This window comes from Erpetoichthys calabaricus, chromosome 17 (genome assembly GCF_900747795.2).
Source record: "Erpetoichthys calabaricus chromosome 17, fErpCal1.3, whole genome shotgun sequence".
NCBI classification, from domain to species: domain Eukaryota; kingdom Metazoa; phylum Chordata; class Cladistia; order Polypteriformes; family Polypteridae; genus Erpetoichthys; species Erpetoichthys calabaricus.
The window spans coordinates 84,788,836-84,815,936 of NC_041410.2; the positions used below are offsets into that span (position 1 = coordinate 84,788,836).

At 40.3% G+C, this 27,101-nt stretch overlaps 1 protein-coding gene across 4 annotated transcripts in view; it reads right to left on the reverse strand.

Moving 5' to 3' along the window:
- The window catches only part of LOC114667466 (collagen alpha-1(XI) chain-like), a 377,917-nt gene that overhangs the window by 171,262 nt on the left and 179,554 nt on the right, over positions 1–27,101 (reverse strand). For all 4 annotated transcript variants that reach the window (XM_051920865.1, XM_051920864.1, XM_051920867.1 and 1 more), the window contains 10 exons: positions 24,826–24,879; positions 23,597–23,650; positions 16,224–16,277; positions 15,909–15,962; positions 14,153–14,197; positions 13,643–13,696; positions 7,292–7,336; positions 5,395–5,448; positions 2,556–2,600; positions 1,462–1,515 (listed from right to left, as the gene is read on the reverse strand). In XM_051920865.1, coding sequence (XP_051776825.1) covers positions 1,462–1,515; positions 2,556–2,600; positions 5,395–5,448; positions 7,292–7,336; positions 13,643–13,696; positions 14,153–14,197; positions 15,909–15,962; positions 16,224–16,277; positions 23,597–23,650; positions 24,826–24,879 — 513 coding nt within the window. The remainder of the gene's footprint in view (positions 1–1,461; positions 1,516–2,555; positions 2,601–5,394; positions 5,449–7,291; positions 7,337–13,642; positions 13,697–14,152; positions 14,198–15,908; positions 15,963–16,223; positions 16,278–23,596; positions 23,651–24,825; positions 24,880–27,101) is intronic.

The window sequence follows — 27,101 nt, forward strand, 5'->3', positions numbered from 1 at the left end:
TCTATTCTCCCTTTACTGCAAATGTCTCAGCTCCAGACATCATTGCTGATCTTCAAAACTTCACCTTTAACCTTCTCCTTAAGTGTACATTCACACAACACTTCCTGATACCTTCTCCCAATTGTTCCATCCAACCTGCACTCTACGGGTTATCTCTGCATCTAATTCTCCATCTTGGGCTACCACTGATCCTCGATATGTAATCTTCTGACTCCTGGTCATCATTAAACCTCAGATATTCCACCTTCTTCATATTTATCTTCAATCCTCCATCTTCCAAGGCCCATTTTAATTCTTCCAACTTCCTCTCTTCTGATGCTACACACCTCAATGTCATCAGCACAAAGCCTGCACCAGGGATCCTGAACACAGCAGCGTTTTAACAAAAAAAAGGAGGATTCTACCAAAAATTCTACAAAGCTTTAAATAATACTACATTGTTACAGGCCTTTAAGTGAATAGGCATGCGGCATAAAAATGGTCAAACCAGACCAGACGGCTAAATACATGCTCTAAAAATATAAACGTATGAATTCTAGCTAGCTTATGCAGTATATATGTTGTAATAAATGAAAAGTGTTTACTGTATAGTCTGAGATAATTCTATGAGGGACGTTGAAAAAGTTTCCGCACTTTTATAAATTTCATTGGAAACGGTGAAGGTGGGAGGAGTAGTAATTGATTGTGTCTGAGAGTGTCATGTGACTGGGAAAAATTGCATCGCAAAGGAAAGTGACTATGTAGAAAATGATGTAATTTGTTTTTGAAATTCTTAATAAATAGAGTTAAAAAAAAGTGCAGAAACTTTTTGAACGTCCCTCGTATGTATTTGACATACTTTGAAGATTACTGATATTTTAACAGCTCAAAGATATGTAAATAAATGGGAATTAAAAAAAAAAAAGTATAGTTTTATGTTAGAAAGACTTTAAAACTGATGAGGTTTAAAAAGTTTTCTTTTGGGTGACAGTTATTATTAAAACAACGAATGGTTTCATTAATAAATGTGGATATTATCAGTCGCATGAGCTCCTTGAGTTTACGAGCTTGTCCTGGATGAATATGGGGAAGACAAAGATTATGACACATCCACTAACTTTTGTTCTGCCTGGTTCCTCTAGACTGGAGGAAGAGAAATCACCACTGAGGTCACTTCCTGTCCACACAAAGTCCCGCCCCTTCTAGTCTCAACCATAACTGAAGTCCATGTTCACATTCAGAGGTTGTCATAGCTCCATGCCTTGAAGTCATTTTTTGAGCTGAACTGCCAGTCACTTTCAAGCACATGTGTGCTTTCTTTCTGTTTCATCCTTTGGACCCCAACACTCATGCCTCATTTTGTTTCATCTTTAAACAATATGTGTACCTTACAAAGCACCTTTAGTTTCATTTCGAGTGTGAAGACCAACTAGGATCTGAGTAGTCTGTCAGCGTAACAGAAGAAACATGCAGAATACTTACCGGTTGGCCGTCTGATCCTGGAAGTCCTTGTAGACCCGGTTTACCTTGAGGACCCTGCCAATATAATCAGTCAAAAATTGAATTTATATAAAGACTGCGAAAAGTACACAATAAATGATAAAAGGAATCTACCCAACGTCTTCAATTTTCTGCCAATTTCTACAGCTGAATATATTTTATTGAATAATGATGACGATTAGTGATGAGCAAAACAGCCAAGTTTCATTTCTATGCACAGAATAAAAATGTGAGCTTAACAGTGTGTGATTGTGTGTGAAAATAGATGCCTAATCATAAGAAGGATGTCAAGGAAGGTGGTATAATTCTGCTGGTCCTACATGCTGTAAGAACCAACCCTATGAATATTCACTGATTAAGTGGATACCCAAGGACTCGGCAAGGTATCTTAATGTAGTCTTGATTCTTCGCGTAACATTACATAATTCGATGAGGATTGGCGATGACACATCACTGGTGAGGGTGAAGACATCATCCAGTTGTGATGGTCTACAAAACTTAGATTTGATTATCAGGAAATCGAGGTACAGGAGATGACGGTCTTTCTTTAAGCAGAGGTCAAGCTGGGATCTACACGAGCTAAATAAACTTAGTCAGAATGACAAAGTCAAAGTTCCTCACATCCTAACTACAAATTAATTTTCCCACCCAACTATCTATCTACACCTAGGATCCAGATAATGCGCAGGACAGCAGTAGTTGATTATTAGTTGGACTCAGGAGAAGAAAAGTAAGTCAAGAACTAAAGAAAGGTCAAAGCCAAGAAACCAATAGAATGAAGCAAACAAGACCAAAGGGACAGAGCCTAATCAACAGGTCACGAAAGCAAACAGGAACCAAGGAATAATCCAAATTGCACTTTAGAGATCAAACAAACTATAATGTCACACAAAAAGCAGTGCCACTGAATAAGGACAACCAAGGTTCAATTTTCTGCATGTTGCACTCTAATTTTTATGCTCCAGATGACATCATAAAAAGTGTGTGGACCAACAACAGGAGCACAATGGAGACAACAGCATGAGATTTGATGTTAGTCAATGGACAGTCAAGTATGGCAGATCTGGTTAACTCACCTTTTCTCCAGGCATTCCTATGGGTCCTTGTGAACCGGGAAGACCCTGAAAAGCAAATTAAATGAATAAATATATTTTAAATATTTACTTCCATCAATTCACTAATTGGCTGAATGATAACTAAGTAAATTCATTGATTCCTTCATTTTGTATTCGTTTTTCTACACATGATAATGGAAGCTATAGACTATTCCAGCAGCAGTACTACAGAGAGAATGCCAGGTCATGGCTGGGCACACTTAGCGCCACAAGGCCAATTTCCAGACACCAATCATTTGAAGAACATGAACACAGGAAAATTGAACGGACTCCATTCAAAAGTTATTATAGCTGGAGATCTGTCGGTGCAAACACTATCAGCCTATGTCACAGTATTTTAATGCACAGTGGGGTTTCTTTTTACATTCTCGTATACAAAATACAGGGAAAGTATTGTCATCGTCCAAAGATTCGATGTCGAGATTTTGACGAATCTCAACTGTTTAGACCTCCCTGAGTCAGATTTACTTTCTCGTAAGTATTGTAACTGTCCAAAAATTTGATTTCAACATTTTGATGAATCTCAACAGTTTAGACCTCCCTGAGTCAGATTTACTTTCTCGTAAAGTATTGTAATTGTCAAAAAATTTGATTTTGACATTTTGGTGAATCTTGACGGTTTAGACCTCCCTGAGTTAGATTTACTTACTCGTATTGTAATTGTCCAAAAATTAGATTTTGAGATTTTGACAAATCTCGATGGTTTAGACCTCCCTGAGTCAAATTTACTTTCTGGTAGGGAAAGTATTGTCATCGTCCAAAAATTCGATTTCGACATTTTGATGAATCTCGACGGTTTAGACCTCCCTGAGTCAGATTTACTTACTCGTATTGTAATTGTCCGAAAATTTGATTTTGAGATTTTGACAAATCTCGATGGTTTAGACCTCCCTGAGTCAGATTTACTTTCTGGTAGGGAAAGTATTGTCATCGTCCAAAAATTCGATTTCGACATTTTGATGAATCTCGACGGTTTAGACCTCCCTGAGTCAGATTTACTTACTCGTATTGTAATTGTCCAAAAATTTGATTTTGAGATTTTGACAAATCTCGATGGTTTAGACCTCCCTGAGTCAGATTTACTTTCTGGTAGGGAAAGTATTGTCATCGTCCAAAAATTTGATTTCGACATTTTGACAAATATCGGCTGTTTAGACCTCTCTGAGTCAGATTTACTTTCTCGTAAAGTATTGTCATCGTCCAAAAATTCGATTTTGAGATTTTGATGAATCTTGACGCTTTAGACCTCTCTGAGTCTGAAAATACCATTTTTGGAATTATGTCCGTGCGTCTGTCTGTGTTTGTATGTGTATGTAAACACAATAACTTGAGTACTCATTCACTTGGGTCAGCCAAATTTTGTATACAAGTATTCGGTACAAAACGTAGATTTCTATTAACTTTGAGCTATTTCCGCTAACCGGAAGTGGTACTTTTTTATTAATGCATCTGCAGAGTTTGATTTATTCAACTTTACTTTTATAATAATTGTTCAATATATTATTCATTTGATTTAATTGGTTGTTGATGGGTCTTTAATGTACATAATATAAAAATATACTCATTGTCTTGCAGTTTACTCCTCAAATATCTATCCCCATATCTGAGTATACAAGAAAGTCGAGGGGAGACCACTCCCCATTATTTAATTTAAAGTAGGTAGACTGCATTTTGTGGTACATTTCTTTTTTTGATTCAGGACTCGTTTAATTGAATTCGCCTATTTCTAGTTGTATTTAATTGATTGGGTATTTTTCACGTATGTTGAAACTGTATTTTATTGGGTGGGAATTGGATCGATATGTATTAACAAAGGAAAAAGGGGTCTCTCAGAGACACAAGGTTGTCAGATTTATGTCAATTACGGGCACAAAAGGATAAGAACAAGCTGAGAAAAGACAGAAAACGTTGCAGGATGTATTAGAAGTGACAGTTGTTACAGCGGAGCCAGCAACGTATATTCGTTTTCTGGAGGGTCGTGATCAAGTGGTCCAGGAGCTGAACCTGGTGTAGTTTTCCTCGAGGATGCAAAAAGCCACCGGTTATAAGTTAAGTATTAAAATCCTGGGGGGCGAGTCACGGATAGTGGCAAATCTGCACTGAATTCGATCGGTTACTGGCGGCATGGATTTGGATATTTAGATGCTTCCTGCCTTCATTTGTTGCAGCTTATCCTTGTGAGGAGGACGTATGTCAAGTGGACAGAACATCGGAGTGGGTCTTCTGGAGGAAGATTGTGGGGTAGATTGACTGTTCTCGGGGAATACTCTTTTACTCAAAAGAGAAGGGGGGGAAAAAAAGGAAGTTGTATTTAAGGGTTTTTAATTATTTTAATGTTTTAAATAAATTTTGTTAAAGGGGATTTGATTGGCCATGGAAGCGTTGTTGCTTGTGCCTGTCTTTAGGTCACAGATTTCGAACTGATAAAATGGGGAGATAATAGGGTGGTGAAAACGTCCTTTGTTGCAGTGCCTGAACACCTCACTAGGTGACGTAGTCAGGATGGGTGACACATGCATAAAAGTAAGTTTACAGTTCTGAGTATGCAAAACATTCATATCTTTTAGGTAATTTGAGCACTTAAAGAGGGTGTACCTCACTGCACTGTGCCATTGTGACTTTCTTTTGACTTAATAAAGCTATTGAGTTATTAAAGCTATTGTAACAATCATAACCCATACGACCGACTGAAAACCTTCTTTTGCCCACCTCTCTATACACAGCGTATTCCCATTTATGAATCTTTTTAAGTTGTTCCTGAAATCACACAACGAGCACTCTGATAGTAAATGTGATTCACCTGAGCACCGGGATTTCCCTGCTGTCCGGATGGCCCTGGTTCACCCTGGGGTCCCTAGAAAAAAATGAAAAAGACGCATTTGTTAGAAAAGACCGTCATCTTCATACCGTTTGGTAGTTTGTTCTCATCACTCTCTAGGTCAGGGGTGCCCAACTCCAGTCCTGGAGGGCCGCAGTGGCCACAGGATTTCATTCTAACCCTTTTCTTAATGAGTGACCGGTTTTTGCTGCTAATTAACTTCTTTTGAATTCATTTTCTTTGACTTGATCTTGGAGACTCAGACCCCTTAATTGTTTCTTTTTCCTTAATTAGCAGCCAAACAATAACGAGACACAAAATGAGCCAAAACAGGCCCAGCAAACTGTGACCATCATACAATATCTGAAAATAAAGAAAGGTGAAGGTCTCAGGAATGCTGATCTGCTCTTAGAAAAGAAAAAGTCCTTAATTTTGGAAATGTCTGCTATTGCACAATGAGAGTGGCAACAAGCCATGGAATTAAAGAAAGAGTTTAATTAACGACAAGACTCAGCGCCTCATTAAGCAGCTGGTTGGAGTGAAATTGGTTGGAGTTTGAGGCCCTGACTTAGCTGGCCTTCTGTTGGCTCACTCACTTCACATATCACTTCTGCGTTGGTGCCATTTAAGGAAAGAAATGAAGCAATTCAGAGGAATGACGAAGAAATTCAGGGAAACATTTCTTAAAAACCAGGTCAATTAAACTTAATTCAAAAGAAGTTAATTAGCAGCAAAAACAGGTCACTAATTAAGTAAAGGGCTAGAATGAAAACCTGCAGCTACTGCGGCCCTCCAGGACTGGAGTTGGGCACCTCTGCTCTAGGTGTTTGCTGATCTTCAAGACTCGTTATTTCTAGCTGATGCTTTTAGTCTCTAGTCATCCTCCTGACGACTATTCTAATCACACCTCATTTTTATTCTTTTTTTTTGACCAGTGCACTCTCTCGGTTGGCTTCTGTTCTTTTGCTGGCTCTGTCCATTGATCACGCATTTCCAGATTCATCCATTTTGTGATTCTTTAATCAGCCTCCTATCTTTATCTCCCCTTATTTGCTTTGTTTCCTCATTGTTGTCCCTCTCTCTTGGTAGTGTGACATTAGGGGGCACAACCGAGCCCCAAACCCCAGCACACCTACTGTAAAACTGTCATATCTGTTTATACCTTCACATTGTTCTCCAGTCTCCTGTAACCTCTAACCAGTCACACAATCTCCTCTTCATTGCTTGCTTGCTTTCATCACATGGTCATCATGGTCATACTGTTGGCCAGTCTCTTCATCTTTAGCTTCTGTACTTCCATAAAATGTTAGCAGATCCCCACTTGTTTTCCTGCCCTCCTCACATTGGGTACTCCACCAAGATGTGATGCTATAATACATGTCGCTTGATCGAAAGACAACACATTGGTCTCCTTGAAGTGTTTATGTGATGTGAAGGAAAACATGGAACCTCACTCCACACTGCTACTCTGCCTTTGCTTCTTTAGTCTCCTTAGTTGTCAGATTCTCGCTCTCCTCTTCTGCCCCATCTTCTCACATCTTCACCTCACTCCCCCATCTCATCTTCATTGCCTTATGTCTCTGTTAATGTCCTGTCACAGAGTCCTGTCTCCATCATGTTGGTCCATTCCCCACACTATCACCCAGGCCTCTTATCAAAGCTCCTTACTGTTTACCATTTTTTGGATCTTCATTTCTAAAGAGCCCCCATTGTCTTTGAGCTTTTTCAACGCTCTTACAGTTTTTTTCTTTTTCTGTTCATTGGCTGTTTCTTATTACTCTTGTACATTTTTTCATATTTTCCTGTTTCCTTTCCACTTGATCAGCTATTAAAACTCAAGTAGATGCAGTCGTTTGTCAGGTGAATGAATATTTCTTACCAGGTTTCCTTTGGGTCCTTGAATGCCATCTACTCCCCGGATACCCTGAAAAGCAGGAAAAAAAAAGGAGAATAAATGAGGTCTTTTTTTCTTTTTTCCCCAAAATTTCCCCCTATGACAAATGGGTTACTTAAGTCTTCCATCTATCCTTAAATTACTGAAATCAGTTTATCACATTCAGTAATCAATGGAGTTAGAGACGCTACTGAAAAAAACACACACATTAGGGTGTCCTGTTCATCTACACGAATAGGCAGCTTGTTTCAGATTTTAATTACTTTTCATGCTGTCTCTAGGTTTCCATCTTGAATGGACTTCCCTTTCATTTTCTCCAGTATCTTAAAATGTCAGAATATGGACATAATAACTGTTGTTTATTAATTATTTCCAGACTCTACTTCTATTTTTTCATTATTTGTTGTGATTAGGTTATATTATTATTATTGCTGTTACCATTATTGTCGAGAGAGAGAATAATAAGAACAATCTAGTATAGTAGGCAAGATTAAACATTTAGATTAACATTTAAGGCGATAGATAGTAAAGTATAGTAGGCAAGATTAAACATTTAAATTAACAATAAAGGCAGTAGATAGTATAGTAGGCAAGATTAAACATTTAGATTAACAATAAAGGCAGTAGATAGTATAGTAGGCAAGATTAGACATTTAGATTAACAATAAAGGCGATAGATAGTAAAGTATAGTAGGCAAGATTAAACATTTAAATTAACAATAAAGGCAATAGATAGTATAGTAGGCAAGATTAAAATTTAGATTAACAATAAAGGCAGTAGATAGTATAGTAGGCAAGATTAAACATTTAGATTAACAATAAAGGCAGTAGATAGTATAGTAGGCAAGATTAGACATTTAGATTAACAATAAAGGCGATAGATAGTAAAGTATAGTAGGCAAGATTAAACATTTAAATTAACAATAAAGGCAATAGATAGTATAGTAGGCAAGATTAAAATTTAGATTAACAATAAAGGCAGTAGATAGATAGTATAGTAGGCAAGATTAAACATTTAGATTAACAATAAAGGTGATAGATAGTATAGTAGGCAAGATTAAACATTTAAATTAACAATAAAGGCAGTAGATAGATAGTATAGTAGGCAAGATTAAACATTTAAATTAACAATAAAGGCAATAGATAGTATAGTAGGCAAGATTAAACATTTAGATTAACAATAAAGGCAGTAGATAGTATATTAGGCAAGATTAAACATTTAGATTAACAATAAAGGCAGTAGATAGTATAGTAGGCAAGATTAGACATTTAGATTAACAATAAAGGTGATAGATAGATAGATAGATAGATAGATAGATAGATAGATAGATAGATAGATAGATAGATAGATAGATAGATAGATAGATAGATAGATAGATAGATAGATAGATAGATAGATAGATGTTTATTAGGATTGTTCTATTTATCTATCCATCATCTCTGTTCCCCTACACCAAGAGCCAGATCCTGTTCCAAGTTTTAAGACAAAGCTGAAGCGGTCGCCAGGCCATCTCAGAGCAAACTCACTAATGTCGGACCATTTTGGGGTCATTCGTTAACCTAATGCACAAGTCGTTTCTTCAAGATGTGGGGGGCAACGAGGGACCTTGAGAAAAGTTCAGACAATGTGTGGAGAATGGCTGCTCTCTAATCATTTTTTTTTATTCTAAGATGGTTATGCCAAGAATTGTATTAAAAACTGGACTTGGGTCCTTAATGGGCAAACTTATCTGAATTGTTTGCTAAGTCTGCATTAAAAACATCCACTCCACGTTCCAGGCTGTCACAGGCTGTTGACTTTTGCATTGCATGATGGAGCTGAATATGGGAGTTTAAAGCTTCCAGGGATTTGTCTAATGATGTAGGTATGAACCAGTAGTTGACAGAATTCCAGCATATGTATTTTTTCCCACATGTCATCATTATTGTATTTCTTTCCACAAGTGAACATCCTTATGTGTTACCTGTCTAGTTTAATTTTTGTCACTCTATCTCAATTCAAAGCCACACTCATTACAACACAGTGCTGCCGAAACCCACGGTGGACTGAGCACCTGTCCATTTTCAGGGCACATTAACACAAGCGCCACACCACACCACACCACAATCATACTTTTGATGGTATTCCCCAGATGGCAATTTTTGACAGTATTTTTGGGACTTGTGCATTTTTGGAACTCCTCAGTCATGACATTAAAATGTCAGGTTACCTTTCTTAAAATTTCTATCCGTTATTGGTCTGTGAGTGAACTTGCAGATAAACCTTTAGAGCAAAATCAGGTGATGAGCATAAAAAAAAAAATAAGACACAAAGGTACGATACGAGAGATGATAATCACGTACAAGCTAAGAGAGCAAGAGGGTCAAACCCGAAAGTACGCATGAGAAAAGAGCATGTCTTTGAGTTCTTCAGAGTTTTGGTATCTGCAGATCGGATAAGGATTTGAACTCGTAGCCATACTTTTATTCCGATTACTCAGGGGTCATGACCTCCGAGGCCACGTCCTAAACAAAACTGAAAGTGGACCCAATGAAGGAATTAAACAATGTTGGTGTTTGAGGATCCGAAATCGTACCAAAAATCAAGACAGCTATCACATACATTAGGATCTACGTTTGACGTACGTACTTAATGGGTCAGGAAATTCTCTGCTCCTAATACCTTCCTGTCTAACCGTTCATGTTTCTTTCCAGTTGTCTTACTTAAATGTGAGCTCATTATATTGCCTAAGTACAAGGCCCTTAACCTGAAAATTGCTCCAGGGGTGCTTGTACAATGGCTGACCCTGTGCTCTGACCCCAAAAGGTCAGACAAAAAGACAATTTCCCCTTAGGGAATAGCAAAGTATATATATATAAAAATAAAATACAAAAATGTAGCAGAGCATTAAGAACATTCCATGAAATTGTTAGCTTATGGGGGTAAACAGAATCTATCTATCTATTCGAAACCTTCATTCTATTTAAATTAAGCAGAATCTTGGGGAACATTTACCATTAATGTTAACTAAAAATATTTGGCTCTTACAGTCATATGAAAACGTCTGGGAACCCCTCTTAAGTCTTTAGATTTTGTTTCTCATTGGCTGAGCTTTCAAACTGCCAACTTCCTTTTAATATCTGACATGCCTTATGGACACAGTAGTATTTCAGCAGTGACATTAAGTTTATTGGATTAACAGAAAATATGCAATATGCATCATAACAAAATTAGACAGGTGCATAAATCTGGGCAGCCCAACAGAGATATGACATCAATACTTAGTTGAGCCTCCTTTTGCCTCTAGACGTTGTCCTCCTATAGCCTCTGATGAGTGTCTGGATTCTGGATGGAGGTATTGTTGACCATTCTTCTATACAAAATCTCTCCAGTTCAGTTCAATTTGATGGACAGCCTGCTTCAAATCATCCCATAGATTGTCGATGATATTCAAGTCAGGGGACTGTGACGGCCATTCCAGAACATTGTACTTCTCCCTCTGCATGAATGCCTTTGTAGATTTACGACTGTGTTTTGGGTCATTGTCTTGTTGGAATATCCAACCCCTGCGTAACTTCAACTTTGTGACTGATGCTTGAACATTATCCTGAAGAATTTGCTGAAATTGGGTTGAGTTCATCCGACCCTCGACTTTAACAAGGGCCCCAGTCCCTGAACTAGCCACACAGCCCCACAGCATGATGGCACTTCCATCAAATTTGACAGTAGGCAGCAGGTGTTGTTCTTGGAATGTGGTGTTCTTCTTCCACCATGCCATTATGACCAAATAACTCAATTTTTGTCTCATCAGTCCAAAACACTTTGTTCCAAAATGAATCTGGCTTGTCTAAATTAGCATTTGCATACAACAAGCGACTCTGTTTGTGGTGTGAGTGCAGAAAGGGCTTCTTTCTCATCACCCTGCCATACAGATGTTCTTTGTGCAAATTGCACTGAATTATAGAATGATGTACAGATACACCATCTGCAGCCAGATGTTATTGCAGGTCTTTGGAGGTGATCTGTGGGTTGTCTGTCACCATTCTCACAATCCTGCCCATATGCCGCTCTTGTATTTTTCTTGGCCTGCCAGACCTGCTGGGTTTAACAGCAACTGTGCCTGTGGCCTTCCATTTCCTGATTCCATTCCTTACAGTTACAGAAACTGACAGTTTAAACCTCTGAGATAGCTTTTTGTAGCCTTCCCCTAAACCAGGAGACTCAACAATCTTTGTTTTCAGATCTTTTGAGAGTTGCTTTGAGGATCCCATGCTGTCACTCTTCAGAGGAGAGTCAAAGGGAAGCACAACTTGACATTGACCACCTTAAATGCCTTTATATCTCATGATTGTCTATGAAGTTCAAGGCCTAATGAGCTCATCCAACCAATTTGGTGTTGCAAGTAATCAGCACTGAGCAGTGACAGGCATTCAAATCAGCACAATGACAAGGGGACCCACATTTGTGCACAGCCAGTTTTTCACATTTGATTTAATTTCATACAACTAAATGCTGCGTCACTAAAAATCTTTGTTCGGAAAACACCGCAGTACTCAGATGTTCCTAGGAAATAAAAGACATGCCACTGTTATCTTTGTTGTTGAAAGGAGAGTCAATTATTATGCAGGCTGAGAGGGGTTCCCAAACTTTTTCATATGACTGTATATTGTTGTATTTTGTGGCTGGTTCCACAAGGGGCGGGGCCACCTGTCCATTTCCATCAAACCTTATACAGGCTGAGCACACAAGCAGTCCCTTGCGGTTCATTGATTGCACTCAAATTAGTGGGTTTCTGTTGTGATTATTCTGTGCCTTTGTGAAATGACAGGATGTTTGACTTTGCCTTTTGGCTTTGCGTTTGGGACTCTTTTTTCATTTTAGGCAACCCCTGCAGTGCCTTTTGAGCTCTTCGGAGCTTCACTGTTTTCAAAGCATTTGTTGTGATAGTAAATCTTTTATCTATCAAGATTCTATAGTACATTTGTCCTTTCCCTAACTATCTGGGGTTTGATGGTTTAATGTGTGTACTTATTGTGCTTACTCTCAAACTCTCAAGTCATAACAATTAGAAATAAAAAAGCTATCTTTTAATAGTCGTGTTGATGATGTCAAAACAAAACAAAAAAAAAAGAAAAAGCCAAAATACGAAAGGAAACCGAATAGACAATACGAGAGACGATAATCACGGTAGAGTCCAAACTGAAGCACATTGATAAACTTTGAGTTCTTTAGAGCTTTGGTATCTGCTGATCAAATAAGAAATTGAAATCATAGCTGTTCTTTAATCCCGATTATGAATGGGTCACGACCTCAGAGGCCACGCCCCTAGCAACACCAAAAGTGGACCTAATGACAGAATTAAACAATGGCAGCATCGGAGGACCCAAAATCACACCAAATCAAGACAGCTATCACATACACTAGGACCTACATTTGCCATACGTAGACAGTACATCATCTCACCATCCTGGTGAATTGTGGGAAACGCTGCCTAGGTAATGATTAATGCAAAATCCATTGAGTAGTGGTGTCTGTTGCCCATATGAAATGGCTTTAAAAGATAGCATAAAAAAGTAATGTAGTTTTTAATTAGCCTTATGGTACAAAGAAAGAAGGGCAGAATTGGATTATCTGGGTCTGAAAACCCCTAAAAGGACACCCAGAAAACCGTAATCACTTTAGAAAAGTGCGCAAAAAAGTTAAGCATTCCATTAATAATACCACCCTAAGCAACAATAATGCACAAAATGGTGTCAGGGAACACATTCAATAAATTATTGGCCTGGTGGCATCCCAAAATAACAATTCACAATTTAAATCAAACAGTTTCAGCACACAAAGTAGCACTCAGGTGGGCTGGCCTGTGCTGCTATCGCCCTCTAGTGGTAGGGGGCTGCCAATATATTAGTGGAAGTCTTTTTCTATTTCAGGGTCCTGTTAGATCCTGAGTCTAGCGGCCCCAGGCGGTCACAGCTCAGTTCTTCACCTGCTGTCCTTCCAGAATGTTAAATACCTGCGTGCAACCCACCGCCATGGTCCCTATCTGCTCCTTCTTCCATTCGCTGGCCTCCTCCCCTCTGTCTCTGTCGGCCGTTGTTTCGCTGTGCATTCATCACAGCGCGGGTTTCATGCTTTATTTTCTTACAGGTCATTTAGAGAGAGAAAACAAAGGAGCGTTTGACATCTGCACAGGGTGATGCATTGCAACTCGCTACGAATACAAGCCAGGCGGCCTGAAACGGAAGACCTTCGCTCACATCGATGAGTAAACCGCATCTGAGGCAGCGGTACACAGAGGAATGGCTAGAGATCACGCAAGACAGAAGGAAGATGGATGTGAAGGAATGAGCACTTACCGGCTGACCGGGAGGCCCTACATGTCCTCTGGGTCCGACCAGACCACGGGTACCCTGCAAGGAAGTGAAAAGCACAAAATGGAAGATGATTAGGACCCTCAGCCCACACGCGTCAATACGGCATAAGGCTAACTCAGACTGGACTCAGTTCTACTAAAAGAATGTTTAAGCAGAAGAAGACAGACCAAAGGTGTCTGCTCGCCAGTCAGTTGTTCTCTGATATCTTTTTGATTTTATTCTTTTTCTTAAGAGGCCGGCTGCAGCACCAATATGTTGTAGTCCTAACTGGATGAAATGAAAAAGTCCCATCTTTTGTGTTTAATAAATCATTTGTAGTGCCTTCTCGTAAAAGGAGCTGCGCTGTCCTTTAATGTTGTAAACCAATCAAACCTTTTCCTTCATCTGATGTGCAGTAATTGACATTGACCCCCACAGAATAAGAGCCATGCCGAGCCACCCTCAGCTCCCTCCCCTCAAACTCGCAGTGCAGTGAGGGGTCCGTCCACTTACAGGCTCGCCGGGTTGTCCTCTTGGTCCAGGCTGACCATCTGACCCCTAGAAATAAAAGAAAAGTTGAATCATTAAAAAATAAGTAAAGCAGCTAAAGAAATGACAAAGCCAAAAATGTACAGCTAGTAGACTGAGATCTGATTGGGAGGAGAGGATGCCCGCTATTATATAGTGCCTTTCCTACATCTCTAGTTCATAACTATCAATGTTACACAGTGACTCTTTCTATTGTAGGTGCCATGGAGGACGGACACACATCAGGCATGTCAGTCACTTTGGCTACCGCCTGAGCTGCGTTTCTGAACTCCAACTTCCATGCCACCCTGCGAGTGTCCAACTTGGGTTCAGCCCCACCTGTCGTGTGGGGGAATGAACTGCTTCCAGCATGCGAAATTCACCCAGACCATCCAATATGGCCTCCTGTCTGGGCAAGAATCCATCCTTTATCCCGAGATACCCCAGGATGTCTGTCCTTCCTCGCTGGCATCTACACTATCCATCTACCAATCTGACTTAAAGTGCCCTTGAGATGTATTTATCTATTATAAAGAGCTTTTTAAATATGTCAATCTCACTATTATATAGTGCCTTTCCTAAATATCCATTATACAGAGCGTTTCATAACGAGTATTGTATTGTATTTCATAGCAAGTATCTCAGTATTGTATAGTGCCTTTTTTCTGTCTGTTAATCGATTATATAGGGATTTTCACATGCACAAATCTATTATATAATGTCATTGTTATCTGTTTACATATTATACAGAGCTTTTTAACTATTATATAGTGCCTTCCTTAGTTACCTATTATATAGAGATTTTCACAACTGTCAGTCTCATTATTAGGTTGTGCCTTTCCTATCTATCTATTCTATGTAGCATTTCATATCTATCTCTCTATCTACCTATCTTTATAATGTGCCTTTCTATCTATCTATCTATCTATCTATCTATCTATCTATCTATCTATCTATCTATCTATCTATCTATCTATCTATCTATCTATCTATCTATCTATCTATCTATCTATCTATCTATCTATCTATCTATCTATCTATCTATCTATCTATCTATCTATCTTTATACTGTATGTAGTACCTTTCATTCGATATATCTATCTATTATATAGTGTCTTTCATTTCTATCTGTCTTTCTATCTGTCTTTATACTGTATATAGTGCATTTCATTCTATATATCTATCTATTACTGTATATAGTGGCTTTTATTCTATCTATCTATCTATCTATCTAACTGTCTTTATACTGTATGTAGTGCCTTTCATTCTAAATGACTATCTATTATATAGCACCTTTCATGCAGAACTGTGGATCATCTTCCAGCTAAGGTAGGTAATACCACCCCATGTTGAAAGAAGGTGTGCACACTAACCCTCTCTTCTTTTGTTCTCTCAGCAGTACCAAGAAAATGCCCAGTAAAGACAACTGACTCTGCCCCTTCTATCTATCTATCTATCTATCTATCTATCTATCTATCTATCTATCTATCTATCTATCTATCTATCTATCTATCTATCTATCTATCTATCTATCTATCTATCTATCTATCTATCTATCTATCCATTGTATATAGTGCCTTTCATGTCTTTCAGACCATCCTCCTGTAGTCACATTTTCAGCTGCCGCTCCACTCAGTCCACTCTTTTGTAGGTCAGTTGTTGGTCTGGCACTAATGGCCCTGAAAGCCGAGTCCTCCCCATGTCCCAATGTGATCTACAGTACTTGTATGTTCTGTTTTACCTTTTCTCCAGGTTCTCCTGGAGGACCAGGAGGTCCATGCTTCCCAAATTCTCCCTGCACATGTAGAGAAGACAAAAGATGTATTATTAGTAACACAAAAGAGATGACTGCCTAACATGTAGATGTTTCCGCCACTCATTTCTGCTTTCCAGCTTGAGGGGATTTAGGCATCAAGTGGGAGTGATGAAGTGCAGTGACATCAGTCTTTGCTCCACAAAGCATCATGGAAGTCAGGACTGGAGCTCATTTACAGGCAGGGAGAACAAGGAGAATAAAAAGCAGCTGCATTGTCAAGGGGAAAGCAACATGACTCACCCTGTGGCCTTTCTCACCCGGAAGACCTGGCAAACCATCAAACCCTCGGTCACCCTGTCAAGAATACAAAAAAAAGGACAGCAGTTATCCTAAACATTAGGTGTCTCGGGGGTTAATAGGCTTTGAGCCGGCACATACTTAACATTATGAGTCTTGGGAAAGAGCGGAAAGAGCACCGGCTTGTGTGGTGGGCTTGGGTGTGTGTTGAGGTACAGCCATGTCATGAAGTGAGATCTACTCTTGGTGATGACACCACACACATCAACAGCAAAGAGAACACCAGACCCACGATATCTGTTCTTTAAAAAAGACAGAGACCACCTGCAGACTCCTTAAAGACGTTACATTCATTGGAACCAAATCCAGATATTATCCAGTATTGTATAGTGCCTTTTTTTGTCTATTAATCGATTATAAAGGGCTATTCACATGCACAAATCTATTATATAATGGCTTTGATATCTGTTTATTTATTATACAGAGCTTTTTAACTATTATATAGTGCCTTCCTTAGTAACCTATTACATAGAGCTTTTCACAGCTGTCAGTCTCATTATTAGATTGTGCCTTTTCTGTCTGTCTATCTATCTATCTATCTATCTATCTATCTATCTATCTATCTATCTATCTATCTATCTATCTATCTATCTATCTATCTATCTATCTATCTATCTATCTATCTATCTATCTATCTATCTATCTATCTATCTGTGTACACTACCCCCTCCCTCCACTTAGAAGGGTCTCAGTCTATTTACTCAGGTAGAAACGATGATGAGAAGTGGTGTACTCAAAAGATTAAGACAAGGTCATTACCGAAAAGTCAAACCGATCTGTCATCCAGTTCAAAACGTTTTCAACTATACGTATAAAAATTCTTGCATTGAAAAATTCATTTAATGAGTAAGCAGAAGCGCTCAAAGAATCAACACATCAGCTTTCATCTTGGAGTATCTAGAAAGGGACGAGTTGACCTTTATACAGTCGCTTTGGTGACATCACCCACCATGCATTCCTGGGTCATTCAGGGTAAGATTGCCATCGGTAGCTGCGTATTATTATTATTATTATATCAGTACAAGCTATTTGAAAATGGAACTGCAAGAAAAGTTCTACGGAAAACCAAAAGAAAAAAGAAAAAGAGATATTTAACACACAGCATCCAAAGCCACAACAAAAGTCAAAAATTAAACCTGAAACCCAGAAAAAGCCTTCTGAAAATTGAGTTTATAGAAACAAAAAAAAATGACTGATGAAAGCTTTTTAGGTACCCACAGACATTTATGTGATATGTGGGTTGCGGTTGGTCCAGAATGCTGCTGGCCGTTTTTTGGTCAGAGCAAGAAAGTTTGATTCTGTATCTCCAATTTTAGCCTCTTTACACTGGCTGCCTGTTAGTTTCAGAATTAATTTTAAAATGTTGCTGCTGGTTTTTAAATCACGGCATGGGTCTGCTACCACCCATTTACATGAATTGTGTGTTTTACACCAGCCATCCAGAGAGCTTAGATCAAGAGCAGCGTTTGGGGATGGCAAGTGGGGCGACTGCCTCGTTCCCCGCGCCTAAGAGAGCCCCACTTTTGAGGTCCTTGTGTCCCGTTCGAACGGATTTGTCAAGTTATATTCCATCTATCCATTCATCCATTATCCAACCCGGGTCACGGGGGTCTGCTAGAGCCAATCCCAGCCAGCACAGGGCGCAAGGCAGGAAACAAACCCCAGGCAGGGCGCCAGCCCACCGCAGGGCGTACACACACACACACACACACACACCAAGCACACACTAGGGACAATTTAGAATCGCCAATGCACCTAACCTGCATGTCTTTGGACTGTGGGAGGAAACCCACACAGACACGGGGAGAACATGCAAACTCCACGCAGGGAGGACCCAGGAAGCGAACCTCAGGTCTCCATACTGCGAGGCAGCAGCGCTACCACTGCACCACTGTGCTGCCCCAAGTTATATTCTCCAGTATATATTATATTCTAAGTGGAACCCTTTTAAAATCCCTCTTCAAGATCAAATTCCATACATGTACATCTTTGAAAACATTCTATAGTCCACCTTCATTGCCCGAAAAGGGTCACCAGTATAATCCCTTCCTAAAATAGGTCTAGCCATTAGTCGCTGGGTTGGCTTGGGAACAACTGATTGCTTGTCACTTATGACTCCTTCGTGTCTGGAAAGGCCACCATTGTTTCTTAGTTGAGTCTTTGGTTCAGTTCGATACAGTAGGCCTAGTTGAAACAGTGCAGGAAGTGTGTGGTAGTGGAATACGCAGCAACGCTTTATTGCTGGTTTAGACGTATCGCTGCCGATGCCAAGAGTAGAAGAGATCGTGGTGCACTTTTTTAATAGATTATATCATTAAATTTTGATAAACTCCACGTTTTATCTTGCAAAAATTTAGCTGAATACTGTAATGAGAAAATCCGGTGTATGTTAACGTTATTTTTATTAAATTTGCGTGCAAGTTTATACAGTCCACACATACCAGTAACAGCGTTTGACATAACTGGCCTCACGTGGGGTCGGTCAGCCCTAGGCCCCCGCACACCCCTAAATCCGCCTCTGGCTTAGAGTTATCAGTCAATTCTCTCTTGTGGTCTCTCGTACTAAGAGCAAAACTAAGAAGGACAGGGCTTGTGCAGCTTCCGCACCTCGTCTGCACCATCAATCGAACTGTTTAAGACGAGATTGAAGACACATTTCTATTCTTTAGCTATCCATGACCTTCAGTGATGCTGGTGGTTGCTTCCTCTTAGTCATTTGTTTTAATAATAATTCTTTGCATTTATATAGCGCCTTTCTCACTACTCAAAGCGCTCAGCAATTGCAGGTTAAGGGCCTTGCTCAAGGGCCCAACAGAGCAGAGTCCCTATTGGCATTTACGGGATTTGAACCGGCAACCTTCCGATTGCCAGAGCAGATCCCTATCCTCTGGTTTGTATTTTCTTTTATTGATTTTTATTCTATTTTATTTTATTTATGTTTATTGTATATTTTATTGTAAAGCACATTGGCTACAGCATTACTGATGTTGTTTTAAATGTGCTCAATAGATAAATTGACATTGACTTTTTTTGTAGGATTTGTTGAGACCCTCACTGATGCAAAGAAAGGTGTAATCACTGCAGGACCGAGTGAGTCCATTGGGAGAACTTTTAACAAAACACACACACATCATGTATTTCTATCAGACACCGCCACATTTTCATACAAGATTAGTTATTGAAATAAAAGGTTACAATTACAAACAACTGCGGTGGGCTGGCGCCCATGCCCGGGGTTTTGTTCCTGCCTTGCGTCCTGTGTTGGCTGGGATTGGCTCCAGCAGACCCCTGTAGTTGTTGTGAATTTCCCATTGGGATTAATAAAGTATCTATCTATCTATCTATCTATCTATCTATCTATCTATCTATCTATCTATCTATCTATCTATCTATCTATCTATCTATCTATCTATCTATCTATCTATCTATCTATCTATCTATCTAGTTAAGATATAGTGGGATGGATAATGGATGGATGGAATTACAAACAATACCTAATTAAATAAAACTAAAACAATACATTATAAAATAAATAACTAAATTCCCTAATACAGATAAGCCAGTAATATAAATGGCAGAGTTTGTACATAAGGATTACATTGTTGAATTCATTTTTAAGTCTTGAATGCTTATAACAATAGTCTAAGGCAGTGAAATGCAACCTTTTCTGAGTTGCAGCGCACTAAGTCCAAAGATTTTCTTCAGCGGCACACCTGAGGGACTGCCCATAAATAAAGTCGTAACGACACAATCTATGGACAATTGCCAATAAAAACAAGTTTGAAAGACATTTTATTAATAAAGGAATCAAAGGATAAATCTTAAATTTAATTAATGTGAACATTGAGATTGTTTTTCAGCACATATGAGATTGATGCGAGGACCAGTTTTCTAAAGACAGTCGCGCATTTCCTTGTCGATCATTTGAAGTCTCTTGCGTTTCTTAGACTTCATTTCCATATCCGTACAGTGAGAGAGATCTTCTAACAACGAGACTTTTTAAGTTTCACGAGATGTGTTTTTGACACCGCTGGTGCTAATATTATGATGAGTGGTGAATAGCGAAAATTTTAACTTGCATTCAAAATAAATACATTCGTTTATTCAACAATCTGATTAACCGTTATCTGTTTTTCCAACATAAAATATATTTTTTTTAAATATTATCTTTTTAATCAACCAAAAGTTCAAAAATACTAGCAATTTTAAATATTTTACAAAAGTTTTCGCGGCGCCCCTAGAAAATTCCATGGCGCACCAGTGCGCCTCGGCGCACCGGTTGCCCGACAGTGGTCTAAGGCTACGGTCACATGCACACCAACACCAGAAACTTAGTGTCACATGTCTAAGGGATGACAGATCAAAACAGAGGACCAATAAAGACACAAATGGGGAGAAGCTTCAACTTCCACACCATAGTGCCCTGCCCTGCCCACATTAAGATAACATGACATAACCAAACCTTAGCCTAACATAACAACACCATAAATCATCTTAGTTCGAAGACTTGCGCGGTGGTGAACTGCCAGTGGTCAACCGTGAATTTGCGACTTCTGGCTCAGAAGTGATCACCTTACAGCGTGAGTTCATAAGAGAGCTCCATTAGCCAGCAGCGTAGAAACCGTTTCTGAACACTGTGAGCAGAAGGCTCCCTGATGACTCTCTCTGTTGCTGTCACTCTCTGTCACCTCCCACTTTCTCTGCACAGCGTCCCTACTACACTCCAACTGTCCATAGTGCAAATCCCATCCTTGTCACCAAAAGAATTTCTGTGGAGTCAAACCACAACGCATCTTAGTCCAAAGACTTGCATTGTGGTGAACTGCCTGTGATCAACCATAAACTTGCAACATCTGCCTCAGTAGCGCAAGCGTGAGCTTCTTGCAGCGTGAACTCATAAGAGAACTCCATTAGTCAGCAGCACTAAAAACGTTTCTGAATGCCGCGAGCAGAATGCTTCCTGATGACTCTCTCTCTCTCTCTCAGTCCTCACCTTTTCTACACAGCATCCCTGCTACACTCCACGCATCCATAACGCAAATCCCATCCTCATCTCCAAGTCAATAACTGTGGACTCAAACCACAAATCATTGAAGACTTGCATCTGGTGAACGGCCAGTGGTCAGCCAAGAACTCGCAACATCTGGCTCAGAAGTGATCTCCTTGTAGCATGAGTTCATAGAAGAACTCTCTAATAGTCAGCAGTGCAGAAACTGTTTCTGAAGACCAACGACTCTTTCTATTTTTTAGCCCCCACCTTTTCCGCAGAGCATTGCTACTATACTCCATCCTTCCAGAGTGTGAATCCCATCCTCATCGCCAAGTGAACTGCTATGGACTCACATCTTAGTTAGAAGATTTGCACTGTGGTGAACTGCCAGTGGTCAGCCATGAACTGGCTCAGAAGTGATCATCTTGTACTGCAAGTCCCTAGGAGAACTCCAATAGTCAACAGCGCAGAAATCATTTCTGAACACGGTGAGCAGTACACTTCCTGATGACTCTCTCGCTTTGTCAGCCCTCGCCTTTTCTGAACAGCCTCCCCACCACACTCCACCCTTCCAAAGCACAAATCCCATCCTCGTCACCAAGTGAATTGCTATGGCCTCAAACCACAAAGCATTGAAAACTTGCATGAGGTAAACGGCCGGTGGTCAACCATGAACTCGTAAAATCTGGCTCAGAAGTGATCTTGTTGCAGTGTGAGTTCATAGGAGAAGTCTAACAGTCACTGTAAGACTCTCTCTTTCTTTTTCAGCTCCCACCTTTTCCGCAGAGCATTGCTACTACACTCTACCCATCCACAATGCGAATCCCATCCTCGTCACCAAGTGAACTGCTATGGACTCACATCTTAGTTAGAAGATTTGCACTGTGGTGAACTGCCAGTGGTCAGCCATGAACTGGCTCAGAAGTGATTGTCTTGCAGCGGAGGTTACTAACTAACTCCAATAGTCAGCAGCGCAGAAACCATTTCTGAACACTGTGAGCAGAACACTTCCTGATGACTCTCTCACTTTGTCAGTCCTCACCTTTTCTACACAGCATCCCTACTACACTCCATGCATCCATAACACAAATCCCATCCTCGTCCCTTTCTGAACAGCCTCCCCACCACACTCCACCCATCCAAAGCACAAATTCCATTATCATCTCCAAGTTAATCACTGTGGACTCAAACCACAAAGCACTGAAGACTTGCATGTGGTGAACGGCCGGTGGTCAACCATGAACTTGCAACATCCGGCTCAGAAGTGATCTCTATGCAGCATGAGTTCTATAGGAGAAGCCTTATAGTCAGCAGTGCAGAAAGACTTTCATTGTGGTGAACTGCCTGTGATCAACCACAAACTTGCAACATCTGCCTCAGTAGTGCAAGTGTGAGCTTCTTGCAGCGTGAACTCATAAGAGAACTCCATCAGTCAGCAGCACAAAAACGTCTCTGAATACCGTGAGCAGAACACTTCCTGATGACTCTCTCTCTCTCTCTCTGTCTCTTTGTCAGTCCTCACCTTTTCTACACAGCATCCCTGCTACACTCCATGCATCCATAATGCAAATCCCATCCCTGTCCCTTTCTGAACAGCCTCCCCACCACACTCCACCCATCCAAAGCACAAATTCCATCCTCGTCACCAAGTGAATTGCTATGGCCTCAAACCACAAAGCATTGAAGACTTGCATCTGGTGAACGGCCAGTGGTCAACCATGAACTCGAAACATCCGGCTCAGAAGTGATCTCCTTGCAGCGTGAGTTCTATAGAAGAAGCCTTATAGTCAGCAGTGCAGAAACCATTTCTGAACACTGTGAGCAGAACACTTCCTGATGACTCTCTTGCTTTGTCAGCCCTCGCCTTTTCTGAAAAGCCTCCCCACCACACTCCACCCATCCATAGCACAAATCCCATCCTCGTCACCAAGTGATTTGCTGTGGTCTCACACCACGAAGCATCTGTTGTGAAGTGCCAGTGGTCGACCCTGAACTTGTAACATCTGGTTCAGAAGTGATCACAGTGCAGTGTGAGTTCCTAACAGAAGTCCATTAGTCAGCCATTCAGAAACCATTTCTGAACACTCTGACTCTCCTCTCTCGTTGTAAACCCCTCTCCTTTTCCCCACCAGTCCCCACTACACTCCACCCCTCCACAGTGCAAATCCCACCCTCATCGCCAAGTGAAATGCCGTGGACTCACACCGCGAAGCGCCTTAGCATATCATGACCTCTGACATGAGTGTCTGTGACTCGATTCACTGGAGGTTTAAATGTTCTGATGGATTTGTTATCACATAATCACAAGTCAAAAGAGTCACATTACCTTGCTGCCCGGCTCCCCAGGTGTCCCTCTGCTGCCATCTGCTCCATTCCGTCCCTGTTCAAAAGTTTAAAAGTAAATTATAAAATGAGTGGTGCTACCAAACCTTCAATGAACTTTCAGGGGTGTTATAGCTAATAAACCCCCAAGGAGTAGAGGCACAGTTGGTTCATTTGCTTGGTGTGGCACAGATGAAACACTTAAGGTCAAACAGCATTGGGCGGGGGGTCCAAAAAGGCCTGCAGCTCTAGATATTATCAGCCATGGTTATGCCTTTCAGCATCAGGTCCAGGATCTCCTATCACGCAGATCCCGTTTCCGCATTCTTTTCCTGACCACTGGCTGCACAATGTGTGGGTTTTCCTGGCCATTTGACAGATTTGGGCCTTCTCTTTTGCATTTTTGCATTAACCTGACTTTGTTTCATGGCTTAAGAAGTGAAGGTACAGCGTGCTGCCCTTGGAAGCCACTTGATGAGTGGACAACATTAAGCTACCACATTGTTTAGTAATGCCCGTAAATTAGAATTCTGCTCTGGACTGGAAGCCTTAAGGTTCTCTTATACATTATGGTGGTCACAGGATGACAAATGGCTCACTCTCCTCCTCCACTGCTCTGTTTGCTCCCATCAATATTTTTATGGTCATAAAAGGCCAGGATGCCGCTAGCGCTGGGCAATATAGCAAACTTTTGATTCAATTTGATATTCAAGAATATGCAAAAGAGAATATTGAACTTTTGATTTTCACCACCTTCTTCTGAGAGTTAAATAAAATCTGCAACACTCCTTCTAAGCCTGACCACATTAACTGCACCCGTGTTAGATGGTGGTGGTCATAAGAAAGAGAATAAAAAGGAGTGAGCCATTCAAAGCTCCCTCAAGGCAATAAATTAACTCCAAACTGCCTGCTCGTGGTGTGACTGCAGTCGGCGGGTAGCATAAACCTATTTGAGTTGCCATCCATTCTTTCCTTTTGAGGGTCAATTAAGAGAATAAGACACAAGGAGAAGGATGTGTCTGTACAAACTCTGTTCCCTCTATTTTATTGAAGCTGCCACGTTGAAAATTTGGAGCTTGGGGTTGCTTATACAGTTCACAGCTTTGCAGGATAATTTCATTAGAAACAAAAGATAAGAAGTTTTCAAGCTGAAGCTTTCTTAGGGCACATGCACTTGCACAAGATGACCTTTAGGTGGCGCCATAAGACAATGTCGTCATTTTACATTCTCACCCGTTTCCCAGGTTTTCCACTTGGACCTGCGGGACCCTGGATGCCTCTGGGACCCTAAAATATTTTAAAAAATAAGACAAAAAAACAGAATGGTCATTAAAATGCTTGATTGATATTTACATGTAATCTATTCATTTGAAGCCACAGTGACTTACAAATGGAGACTATACAAGGGTTTTTTGGGAGTTTTTCCTTGTTTTCTTAGAGACTCAATGCTGGGGGGCTATCAAAATGCAGGCCCATTGTTGCACATCTTGTGTGATTTTGGACTATACAAATATACATCTTGCCTGAAGAAGGGGCCCGAGTTGCCTCGAAAGCTTGCATATTGTAATCTTTTTATTTAGCCAATAAAAGGTGTCATTTTGCTTGGCTTTTCTCGACTATACAAATATAAATTGTATTGTATCGTATTGTAATTTTTCCATTTATAGCACAGGCAGGTGACGTCACTTGAATTGGTTTTTGTTATGATCTGCCAGCTTCACACAACTCAGATCTGAGGTTTTACATCTTGGAGTAGGCCTCATCCTGAAAATGAGACTAATTATACAAAATGAGCCTCACTTCAAACTCTAGAAGCAGGCCTCAGGCCTGCACAAGTCCAACAAAAAGAAATAGGGGCTTAAATATTCCAAAATGTAAGGAATCATAAAAACCTCTGTCTCGACAGCTTATATTTTAAATGATTCATTTACAAAAAATACTATTCAAACAGAAACACCAAAAAAAAAGCAAACAGGAAATGAAAAAGGGATGTCTAAACGGAAAAGTACAGCAGGTAAAAACACTCCATAATTCCAGAAATTGAATCCATTAATAAGCCCAAGTCCATAACCAAACAAAGAAAAGCCAAATGAAAGACAGAAAGTAAACACCAGTGGCCTTCTCTGCTGGCCTAAAAAAATATCTGAATCACAAACTGCTGTTAATTATATTTTGTCCATAAATACGTATTAAATAATTCCAAATAGTCTGTCCGCTTCCTTTCATAGCTTTTCCGATTGTTGTCTGCGCCTGCTTCCAGACATGTATTTTCGTATTAAAGCATTTAACCAATCACATTTCAGCCATCATTTGTTGCCAGGCAGGGTCAAAGTCAAAGAAGTCTGCCCGGAGGCCTTCACAATCCGTTCTGCAGGCCCTCTAACACAAAATAAATGTCGATTAAACTGTTCCTTCAACCAATCAGATTTTGAGTTGGTTTCACTAGGGCCCTCTAGCAGGCGTACGGCAACGTCACCGTATTCAGACCCGTTGATTGGATAGGATGGTGTAATATAAAAATCTGAATGAGAACATCATGGGGCAGCGGTACACATTGGTATATTTGGCGGTGAGCATTCCCGTGTCCACTGCTTCTGTCGAGCGGACATTTTCAGCCCTAAAGCGAATTAAAACTTATGCCAGAAATACGACAGGGCAGGTTCGACTTTCAACATTAGCTTCGATGGCAATAGAAAGGGACTTCATGATGGAACTGAAGCACACGGATAATCTGTATGACAGAGTAATTGAACTGTTTTTGAGGAAAGAGAGGAGGATGGATTTTGTTTACAAATAATCCAAATTTTTGGTGAGTAAAATGTTGCGATTTTCCTAAATAATATTGCAAGTTTATGAGTTATTATTGATGTTTTTTATGTGTGTCGCGGCTGTAGCTGCAGTAGAAAGGAACTTGTTCACCCCTGGTTTGTCTATTAAATAAAGGTATTTATTGTGGCTACAGGAGTTATCTATCTGTGATGCAACGGCTCTTTATACTGTATTTCTGCATATTAAGATGGTTTTTATAACCATAAATTAGTTTTTGAGGGGCGAGTTGATTCAGACGGAGCACTACTGAAGGCCTAGGTGTGAAATGTACGGTCCGCCACTGGTAAACATTAGTGTCGCAGCAGCCATTTTTCTTCTGCTGGCTGTTAGGACTGTCACTTGGTTGTGCACTTTTTGCTTTTTCTATACCCGTTATCACCCACATGTGCCTGGGAGAAGATTGATAAGCTCAAATAATGTTGTCTCTCAGCCGGACCACAGGGTGGTGCTGTCATCTGACCCCCCTCCCCCCCTTATTTTATCCCTCTGCAGACCAGCAGAAGAACCAGCCAAATTGTGACGTCACCACCAACCCTCCTCCCTCTGATGACGCCACTTCTGTCCATCCCTGATGACATTTGCCTCCTCAGAACCCACCTACCGAAGACACCCTGGACCATCCCCTTCCTGTCTCCGTTTTCCCCATCGGTATTCAGTTCTGTTTTGAACTCGGTTGTAGT